This window comes from Octodon degus, unplaced genomic scaffold (genome assembly GCF_000260255.1).
Source record: "Octodon degus isolate 3935 unplaced genomic scaffold, OctDeg1.0 scaffold00006, whole genome shotgun sequence".
Lineage (NCBI taxonomy): Eukaryota > Metazoa > Chordata > Mammalia > Rodentia > Octodontidae > Octodon > Octodon degus.
In genome coordinates, this window is record NW_004524582.1 from 33,631,766 (window position 1) to 33,642,948 (window position 11,183).

General features: G+C 61.1%; 1 protein-coding gene across 1 annotated transcript; it reads right to left on the reverse strand.

The window, feature by feature from the left end:
- Positions 1-430: 430 nt before the first annotated feature.
- Fgfrl1 (fibroblast growth factor receptor like 1) lies at positions 431-11,107 on the reverse strand. Its single transcript, XM_004624634.2, is given in 7 exon segments — positions 431-1,108; positions 1,111-1,458; positions 1,558-1,911; positions 1,991-2,272; positions 2,357-2,437; positions 3,286-3,558; positions 10,868-11,107. Coding segments are annotated over 7 exon segments (1,581 nt in total). The 5' UTR covers positions 10,947-11,107; the 3' UTR covers positions 431-944.
- Positions 11,108-11,183: the final 76 nt, after the last annotated feature.

Below are 11,183 nucleotides of genomic sequence, written 5' to 3' on the forward strand. Positions count from 1 at the left end.
GAGAACCCCGGGAAATTCCCCTCCCACCTCTGGGCCTCATTGCTGCTACAGTGGGCCATCTTAAGACCTACATACTGTGAGCCCATGGCCCAGCACCCCTCAAGGCCCCTGCCTGCCGACAGAGTGGAGACCACTGTCCACCACTGCAGAGGTGGCCAGGATGATGCCTGGACAGAGCCCTGAAAACAAGGTGGCCATGACCTGGCCCTAGTCCCCCAGCTGTCAGAGGAGTGGGAGCTGGGACAGCAGGAAGCCTGATCAGCCAGGGTAAGCTGTGTGCCATGCCTAAGGAACCCCAGTCCTGGTGTAACAAGCCTCAGGCTGCAAGGCCCACAGGTGAACACTCATGTGCATACAACCATAACACATCAGTACATGTGTGTACATGGCAGGCACAATACCAACCAGAGGCAGAAGCTATGTCAAGGAAAAGGATGCACACTTTCTTGTTTAACAAAATAAATTAAATATACGAGGCTTCAGCTCAAACTATATAAAATCAGAGACAAGGGCCGCGAGAGCAGGGGCAGTGAGTGGCTGGTTTGCAAGGGGCGTGAATACCACCACAGCTGTGTGGCCAGGTGTCCAAGGCCCCAGACAAGCCAGCCCTAAAGCCCCAGCCCTGCTTCATCATTAATATTACCTCCATTCTTAAATATAAATATCAAGGCCCTGCTCTGAGGCAGTGGGAAGCAGGAGACAGGTCTGCACCTCCCCGCCTCCTTAAGAATGGTAAGAGGTCCTTACTCCAGCCAGGGGCTGGGGGCCCTGGACACCCCAGTGGGCAGAGGCTGGGCAGGACACAGGTAGCAGGTGGGTAGGGTCCTTCATCTACTAGCATGGCTACATCACTGCAAAGTCGAAGGCCCATGCCTTCCAAGGACATCTCAGTCTGTGTGTGTGTGTGTGTGTGTACGTGCGCACACACGCAACATGTCTGTGTGTCAATGTCTAGTGGTCTGTGCGTCCATCTGGCAGTTTGTCTGTTTACCACCCAGCCGGTGAGCACGCATCTCGCATAGGGTGCTGGCTTCCTGGCCTCTCCCCACGCCCACGACGTCTAGCACTGGTAGTGGACATGCTGGTGCTGGTGCACCTTGCCCTCCACGTGGGAGTGTGTGTGTGAGTGTGTGTGCGTATGCACATCTGTGTACAGCTTGGGATACAGCTTGGGGCCAGCTGCTGAGCTCACGCCCAGTGTGTGTTCCTCACACGGCCCCACAGCCAGTACAGGCAGGTCCTTGTCACCAATGCGGTCTCTGGATGGGGCTGGCAGGCGGTGGCTAGGCACAGGTGGGGTGGACACAGGGGCACAGGGCTTCTTCTTGGCCTGGCAGAGCCACAGCAGTACAGTACCCAGGATGAAGACGGCGCCCGCTGGGATGCCGATGACCACAGGCCACGGCAGGCTGCTGGTGGAAGATGAGGGAGCCACGGGGGCTCCTGGTGGCTTGGGGTCTGGAAGAGAGACCAAGGTAAGGGGAATGCCACCAAGGACAAGGAGCTGGCCCACATGTGGGTGGCACGGAGTAATGGGATTCCCCACCAGGAACACACCTGGCAGCACAGTGAGGAAGGCGCTGCGGAAGCTGTAGCCCATGGTGTTAGCACCCAGGCAGATGTACATGCCCGCATCGTCCTGCCGAGCGCGCGAGATGAGCAGTTTGTTGAGGTAGGAGCCGTCCGGCCGCGACCACACATCGCCCGTGGGTAGCACCACAAACTTCTGGCCACCCACATCGATGGTGGAGTTGTGGCGGCCCTCAGCACCGTACTCTACCCGCTTCAGCCACTGGATCACAGGCTTTACATCGCTGCGCACTTTGCACTGGAAGGATGTCGTGCCCCCAAAGTCCACCGTCGTGTTCACGGGATGTGTGCCAGTGAGCACGGGCTTGGAGCGTGTCCGCTCTGCAGCAGGGATGTGTGTGTTGCTGGCAGCACCCACCCCAGCCTCAGGTCCCCACCGCCCGCCCGCCCTGGCACTCACGGATCACGTCCACTTTGTAGGTGGCGTTGATGGCGCCTGCCCGGTTTGACACCCGGCATGTGTATTTGCCGCTGTCCTCAGGCCGAAGGTTCTTCAAGCTCAGGGTCCACTTCTTTCTGTGCTCTCCAGCCTCTGGGCGTGTCAGAGCTTGGTCATCCTTCATCCATGTGATGTCAGGCCGAGGGTGCCCACTGGCCACACACTTGAGCCGCACAGAACTGCCCACAGGCCGTGCGATCACCCGGCGCCGCATCTTGGACGGCTGTGTGAAGCGGGGTCGTGCTGCAAGGGGACACACAGTCAGCTGGGCGTGTGCAGGGCCCCAGGAGGCAGCCGTCCTGTCCTGGCGGATACCCCCATGCTCACCCCACTGCTGGTCAGCTGGGTCCTCCTTGTCCCCCGAGGAGCTGCCAGGCCCTGGGATCAGCTTCCCAGGGCTAACATCATCTGCAAGGAGAGGAGAGTCTGTGGTGAGGGGGAGTCTATGGTGAGGGCATACCCGGGCCCTCTCCTGGTGTCCATGTAGGCCTGGAACCCCAATGAAGCCACTGACACTCCAGTGGCTCAGAGTCCAAGGACAGCTGGGTAAGGGCCGCCCGCCAGCCTCAGCCCTAAGTGCAGGTGACCCCGACAGTCATGGATGGGACTGTAGGGCTGGCCCCCCTACCCGGGCTCCGGGGGGTCTGTGGGGGGTGGGGGGAAGGGGCCGGCGGCTGGCAGCTGCAGTAACCCTAGCCCACATCAAGGGGCCGAGGGCTCGGGAGGCAGACATGGCTCACATACCGCCTAGTCACAGTCCCCTCTGCAGAGCTTGGGTGGGGGTGGGGCTCAGTATTCCCATTCCTTGTCTCAGTGAAGGCTGGGCTGGGGGAGGACATGGTGAGGAGTGTCCCCCACCCACCCAGACAGTGCCACTCAATTGAGCTGGGGCCCTCCTGGACCCTGAAGCTGAGTGGTCAGCTCAGGCCCACACCAGGGAGCTGGGTGGAGCAGGGTGTGCCTGGTACTATGGGGAGGGCGTTGTCACCAGGGCCACCTGTTCACTACCAGGGCCACGGCCCCTGGGCGGGAAAGAACAGAGGCTTCTGCCTCCCGCGGCCCCTCTGAACTGTGAAACCTGAGCTCAGTGTTGTAAGACACAAGGGTACACCCTGCCAAGCCCCTGGCTGCCCATGCCCTTGGGGGTGCCACTGCCTGGCCACCATGCTTGGTATTGCCAGGAAGTGGCTAGCCACCAAGAGACCCAGGCCCCCCATCTACCACCCTGTCACACCCACTGACCATACCCCACTAACCCATCACGATAAGAGTGTAGTTGACACTGAGGCTGCCAAAGCCATTGGTGGCCTTGCACACGTACACGCCCGCGTCCTCTGCCTCCACCGCCTTCACCTTCAGCCCCTGTGGCAGCACACGGAAGCGGCTCCAGCCTCCATGGATGGTGCGGCCGTCCTTGGTCCACATGGTCAGGGGCGGCGGGTCTCCCTCCACGGGGCACTGTAGCCGCACAGTGCGGCCTAGCCGAGCCACCTGCCGTGGGGCCACTTTGTCTGCCATTCTTGGGGGGCCTGTAGGATGGGAGGGTTCAGGTAAGGAACAAGGTCAGAGCAACTCCTGCCCAGTGAAGTGGGGCTGGAGCCACAGCCCTCAAAGCCTCCCATACCTGGGGAGGTCCTGGAGACAGTCCCAGAGGGGTGGGATCCCACGCCTGCAAGCTCAGCACTTGGAAGGCTGAGGCAAGAAGGTCGCCATGCTTTGAAGCCACCCTGGGTTACACAAGGAGCTCTTGTAGCAAAAACCAATCAAACTTAGGCAATTAGTGAGACTTTGTCTTAAAGTGAGAATTAAGGCTAGGGACAGAAAAGGCAGGCTGGATCCTCAGTACTGCAAAATGAACAGAAAACAAAAAGGAATATCCAGCCCTATTAGAAGGGGCCATGAGGGCTGGCGAGATGGCTCAGTGGTCTAAAGCACGTACTTGGAACAAGCTTGGCAAAGCACAGGGACCACGGTTCGATCCCCCAGCACCACATGCCAGCCAGCCTTGCCCCCTGGTGGGCTGAGCTGGCCACACACACACACACACACACACACACACACACACACACACACACAAAATAAATAAATAAATGTTAAAAAAAAAAAAAAAGTGGGGGCTGGGGAGGTAGCTGGGGAGATAGCTCAGTAGAATAAGTGCTTGCCTGGCAAGTTAAGGGTCTGAGTTCAATCCCTGGTTCCACTAAATAAATAAATAAAAAGACAGGGCCTTCAGGGATGGGGCAGATCTGGGGGCTCCTGCTGTCCCTCACCAGGCATAGTCCCAGTTCTCTGCTGGAGACCCCTCCCTCTGCCACACCGACATTCACCGTCACTCAGGGCCTAGCCAGGTCTAGATCAAGGACAGCGACCTCACAGCTATCACAGGTGACCAAGGAGCAGGACAGCACCCCTGGACAGCCTGTGGGCAGTGAGGGTGTCCCATATCACCTGAGCCTGAGCCCAGACACTATCTGCCCACAGTGGTGGCTGAACCCCAGGGGGTTGCAAACCACAGTCCTGAGGTCAAAGTGGTCTTGCCTGGCACACTCCAGGAGGCCCCAGGGAGGGCCAAGGCCCAGGCTTCCCACCCCCTACAGAGAGACTCCTGGCTCCTTCACCTGTCAGATCCATCAGGGCTATCTCTGGAGGATGCAGGGACAGAGGTGACCAAGACATCAGGGAGTGGGCAGTGTCACTGGCTGGGAAGAAGCTCCAGACACAGACCCTCAGGTATCATCAATGTGTGCGCCCCGGCAGGCGGCCTTGTCGGGGAGATGGAGCTGCAGCTGGGGCCAGCGCAGGGTGACCACACACATCCCAGGCACAGCACCCGGGCTGCTGCACACGGGTGCTCAGAGACGGCACTGCAACAGGACTGGGGCGTGCACACTCCACGACCAGCCGGCTGCAGCCCCAAACCTCAGCGGTGTCTTCCTAGCCTCACAGCACCTGCTCTGAAGGGGCACCTAAGGGCCGGAGGGGCTGCCAGTCATCAGTGCTGCTGGAGGACCACACTGCGGAGCTGGAAGAGGGGCTCCCCACTACCCCTTGTACCAGGAAACCCTCCTTTCTGACCAACATCCCCCCTCTACCCACCACCTCCTCTGCACCATGGGCCCCAAGCTGAGGTTCCTATGAGAGCCCCCTTTCCTCACTCTTCCTCCCCACAGTCCACCCAGGCACCTGGCAGCAGGCAGGCCGGCCATCCACAGTTGTCCCGGGCCCCCAGCGCCCACCCAGCACAGACATGGAGCCCCCAGCCCCTCCCCAACCCAGGCAGACCCTGCCCACCCACCTGTCACTGTCTGAATTCCACCACTCACAGGGCCTCCCAGACTGCAGGACCAGGGAGTGGCAGCCCTACTGTGGCCCCCATAGCTCCCACGCCCTACCTGCCAGTCTGGTGCCCAGGCCACCTGGGCAGACCCCTCACTCACACATACACACCTATGTGCACAAGCTGGAGACGCACCCCTGCCGAGATTAGCCTGGTCCAGGGCAGCAAGGCCAGGCTGACCCAGGCCCCAGCCCAGCCTGGGAAGGGGACAGGAACGCCTGGAGAGGGGGCAGGGCCTCCGACTGGAGCAGACAAGAGCAGTGGGACCCCTGTTTGGAACCACTGCTGCGAAGAGGCAGAGCCCGTGCTGCCAGATGGCCAGAAGCATGGTCGCAGCTTGCATGATGTGGGGACAGGCCGACGGGAGCCCATCTAGAGGAGCCAGGCTTATCCTAAAGCAAATAGCACCGGCTAGCCCTCCCCTCCCCTGTCCTCCCCTCTGCACCCTCGCCCTCTGCAGAGCCCTGTGAGGGCCGCCCAGCAGGAAACCAGCCCTGATTGCCAGGGATCTGGGCTGCAGCCACCACAGCTCTGTATTTAGCCCAGGAAACACAAGCCCCCATTGTTCTACTAGAGCCACAGAGCCCACTTGGCCAGTGGGGAAACTGAGGCAGGACCTGAGCCCATGGGCACCAACCACCCCACTGCCCTTGGAGGAGGCAGCAGCCCTGCCTGGACCTCCCTCAGGCAATGCTGTCTAGTCCCCCCCTCTAGCCCAGGCCCCTTCAGCAATCCCCAGGCAGAACCAGGTGGGCAGCCAGCAGGTGTTCTCATCCCTCTGATCGGAGCCTCAGGGCAGAATGTAGGGGCTCCTTCCTACCCCTCTCCCACAGGTCTGCCCAGGGGACCGACTCCAGCAGTGCTGGGGAGTGCTGGGGTAAGCAGTCAGAGCAGAGCCACCTAGAGGCCACACCTCCGCCAGGCCCCAGGAAACAAGAACCGCCCTTTTCAGAGCTGCATGGCAGGCTCAAGACCAAAGGCCCTGACCTGCAGGAGCTGGGTTTCCTCCCTGACTCTGCAAAATTCATGGAGGCAGGTGACGCGGGCTTCCAGCAAAGGCATGTCAGAATGGACAGGCTACCCTGTGCCGATGACTAGGGCAGGTGCAGGCAGACAGCGGGCTCTGACCTTGGACACAGTGGGCGTGGGCTGGGCCCTAAGCATGAGCAAGCCTAGCCCAGCCCAGCTCACACAAGGCCCGCAGGGCCCAGGAATTTGTGGCCTGGCCAGGTGCTGGCCTCACGGACAGGGGCAGCAAGCTGGAAGCTGCCGTCCTCTAGCCCCTCCTGGAGAGGATGAGTTGGGGGTCTCAAAGGGCCACAGAGAGAAGACAGGCGCAGCCAGGCCCTCAGGACACCTGTGCCCACCGTGGGACGGCCAGGGAGAGCTGGGCCCAGAGGTTCCCAGGCACTGCCCAGCAGCAACAGGGCAACCAGCCAGCCACATGCTGAGTCCTCTCCCAGGCAGCGCACAGGCCCTGGACACGGGGGAGATAGGGGCCCCAAACCATACCCAGGGCCCTGCAGCCCACCTGGGGCTGAAGTGAGAGACCCTAGAGAAGATCCAGGGCCCCACCTCCCCAGCAAGCCACAGCTGGGGGAAGAAGAGCAGGGTGTCCCCAGGAGGAGAGCATAGGGGACCTCCGGGTACCAGGGCACACACACTACACACATACCCAGGCCCAGGGCGTGCACATAAACTGCCACGGTGCAAGGAGGACTTGAGGGACAGGTGGCTGCTACAGAAGCCAAGGGGTACTGTGCCCAGCACACTGGCTGAGCATTCAGGTGCTGACCCTGCTGTAGTGGCCACAGGTGAATACACAGGGCAGTTGGGGGTTCCTGTGGACACACCTGGCTCTCCAACCTGCACCTTCCCTGGGGCCATCACACAGTCCTCCTGTGGACTGCTGGTTCAACAGCCTCTTCCTCGACACACCCAGGCCACACACAGCCAGCACCATGTCAGACAGGGCCACCGCCCACAGCAGGTGGTGGCCACCACAGTCTCCCAGGGAGCAAACCCCCTCCCAAGACCACTGGAAGCCAGAGACCCCTGCCCCTGTGCCCACCTTGTACCTCACAAGTGTCAACCCTAGAATGCTGTCCCTTACTGCAGCACCCAGAGGTGCCTGCCTCTCCATAGGCCCTGACCCCTAACCTGCAAGCCCCTGGCACCTCAGATGTTAAAAGAGGCCACTTCCTGAGCCCAGAGCCCTCGAGCCAGACGTCAGGCACAAGTTGAGCGACCACCCCACAGGCAAGCTTGGCTTCAGGCAGGGAAGCCCAAGCAACCCACACAGCGCAGGGCCAGGTTGGGGAGCCCCTCTCAAGCGCAGGCTTGGGGACCCAGAGACTATAAGGGCAGCTGTCCAGCCCTCTGAGTCCTGCCCAGCCCTGCATATTGCAGCCCCAGCCCACAGGTAGGTGGGTTGTGAGGCACAAAGGGTACCCCAAACATGGAGTCCACATTCTGAGAGCCCAGCCCATATGGCTCCCTCCTCCTCCTCTCCTGGAGGCCCATCATTGGTCCCAAGGACCGGAACACCTTATATAAACGTCTCAAGAGATAAACTCGCTGGCCAGGAAGAGGACAGAGATGAGCTTCCTGCCACAGAGGAAGCTCCTCAGCATTAACAGCTCCCAGGTGGAGGACTCTCAGCCCAGCTGCCTGCTGCCCTTGAGGGAGCACCTCTGCTGGGCCTGCCTGGTTTGGCTCCCACCCATCACCCCCACCATGGGTCCTGGAACTGCTGCCAAAGGCCTAACCACAACGGTTGTCACCTCGCAAGGAAGAGTGATTGGAGACAGGGCTGGGGGGGCGGGGTCAGTGAGGTCTAGGGATAGTGCTATACCTTTCCCTCTGGCCACACGGCTGTCACCTGGACAAGCCAGGCCAGAGCCTGCCTGCAGCACAGAATACAGCAGAGATGGCCAGCATGGGCCAGGAACCGGGTCCAGCCACATGGCGGGCGGGTGGCCAGCAGTGGGGTGCCACAGCTCATAGCCCCCACCACTGCCAGCAAAGCCCACGCCAGGGCTGGGCCGGCCTGAGGCTGGAGGCCTCTGCGGGGGAAAAACCAACATTTCCCCAAGCAAGGGCCATGGTGCAGGGCACACTGGCTGAAAGGCAACTTTGAGAGCCTGGAGCCCTATTGATTCCTGCACAAAGGATAAAGGAGCCTGCGGTCTGCATTTCCAAGTCCAGCCAAAGAGGACTTTGTTCACAGCTCCCCCACCCCCAAGGGGACAGTGATTTATTTTCCTTGTAGGAGGGGGCCCCAGACATGAACAGGGAGGCTGCCCCACATCCCCACCTCACAACGCCTGGGCCTGGCTCCTGCATGACCACCTCGGCCCCAGTGACACACTGCCTTGGACAGATAAAAAGAGAGGGGACAGGGTCAGTGCACACACCAGCCCTCCATTGCACCCCACGGAATCGCACTGCCTCGGCCTCCTGACCCTCCAGTACCCACAGCCAGGTGCCAAGGGCACACTGTCTGCAGCCCGGCAGGGAGCAGGGTGGCTGGGCTCAGAGGGCAGGAGAGGGGCTGGCGGGCTGGCCCGAGGGCTGACCCCAGTCGTCCCCACAGGGCCCACTAGTGCACCATTCAGAAAGGCCGGCCGGCGGCCTGAGAGCTGCCTGCTGTGGAAGGTCTCTCACTGGAAGCTGTGTTGAGTTTCTACTGCAAGAAACAACAGGGAGCAGAGGAAGCCAAGTCCTACCTCTTGCAAACACAAACTAGGACAAACCCAGGATTGTGAAACTTGGGGCAAAGGGGAACTCTTAAAAATATGATCTGGATTTACAGCGGTACCCATTTCAGAAACTGTGACAACCTGGGAAATGTCTTTCAAAACAGCTCAGGCTGCATCTGGCTCTGGGTCTATGAAGAGTTCAGGTGGGGCCTGCTCACCGGAGGAGCAAGAACCCTTGAAACAGCCTCTAGTTGAGCGAGGCCTGGGGGAGAACTCAGCACAACTCAGGAAAACAGTCCCCACACCTCCGTAGTGAACCACAGCTCCACCCATCCAGAGAAGATTCTCTCCCTCCTCAGCACAGAGCCAAGACAGATGGGGGGGCAACCTCCCAGGGCCCCTCAGCAAAGGGCAGGTAGTGCTTTCCACACCATCCGCCAGTCAGTCACCTCCAGGCTGGCCAGGGACCATAGGAGGATATAAGCCTCCAGAGACTCTTGGCCAAGTGGCCAAAGAACAGGCAGGTACTAGGATGAGGGCATCCACACAGATAAGAATGAAAGCCAGGCAGTGGTGGGGCGCACCCCGCATGGCCTAAGCACTGTTACATTGCCTAGGACACTGCCTGGCCTGGCCACACTGGACAGCCCCCACCCTCCAGCCAACCATAACTGGGCGGGTGGCGGCGGCGGCGGCGGCGGGGGGGTGGGGGGGTGGTGACAGTGGCATAGGTCCCACCTGGGCTGCCACCCGCTGCCCAACACCCGAACGTGGCCATATAAGGCCAGGTTGGGCTCAGTGCACTGCTGGGCAGCGGGGGAGGACTGGTGGACACAGAGGGCGATCCTGAATGGTCAACACACCCCAGGACCCGCCTAACCCTGGGCAGCCAGCACTAGGCCTGCCTGGCCCTAGAACATGGTAGGCAGAAATCCGCCAGCACATACTGCCCATTGGGCACAGATGCCCATGGCTAGGCTGTGTCCCAGGGCAGGGCAGTCCCCTTGGGATGGCCACACTGTGGCTCCTGACACCCAAGGTCCTCCATTATCAGCCCAAGACTACCCTTCACCATACAATAGCCCCTCATGCTTGGGGACCCCCTAAGCTGGATGAGCAGCCAGGGCCCAGGGCTGAGTCAGGATCAGGCCCAGGCACCAGACATCACCAATGTCTCCCATACCCCAGCCAGGCCACACAGGGACCGGATAAGTTCCCAAGGATCCAGGTGGGTCCACTGTCACCACAAACAACACAGTTCCCCCAAACTTACAGAGTGACCAGCTGCACTCCACACTCCTGCATGTATGAAAATTGGGTAATGCAAGGTCACTGGTGTGTCTTGAGTCCACTTGGGCAGCAAGCCCTGTTGGGGGCCAACAGGTGAGCTGGGGATACTGAGGATAGGTATGTGTACCCCATGGCTAAACGGAGGGTACCTTGGAGATGAGCTGCCGCTTGCTCCCTTAGGGTGAGTTGAGGGTGACCGGAATGAGCTGTGGGTACCCCTAGGGCGAGCTCGGTGTGTAGGTAAGGGGGTTTGTGGAGAGGAAAATGGAGGTGAGCAGGGGATACAACAAGGGTGAGCGTGGGGGTAGGGGTACTCCTTGATGAGTTGAGGTTCCAGTGGGAGTGAGCCACGTACTTTGCAGGTAAACTGAAATTCCTCTGTGGGCGACTGTGGGTGCAGGAGGCGTGCTGCGGAACCCCGGGGAGATGGCTGGCCAGGCAGCAGCGCGTACCAGGCGGGTACTGTGGCAGGGGTCAAGGCTGGCGGGAAGGGGCGGCGCCAGCACTCACCTCGCGCGGTGGCGGCCGGCGGGAGCGCCCCCAGCAGCAGCGGCGGCAGCAGCAGCACCAGCGCGGGGCTCGGCGACATCTCGCGGCCGCGGTCGGGGTCCGGGCCCCGGACGCCGCGCTGCGGGCGGGAGCGGCTGGCGATCAAAGGCAAACAAAGGGCTCGCGCTAATTACCGCGCCCCGCGCCCCCCGCGTGTCTGGGTCCCGGCCCTGCCTGCGGGGCACACCGCGCCGCAAGCAGATAATCGCCTGCGCCATTAGCGAACAAATTTGCGCAGGGGCCCACATGGGGCAGCGGGCGGGGCTGCCCGACGGGG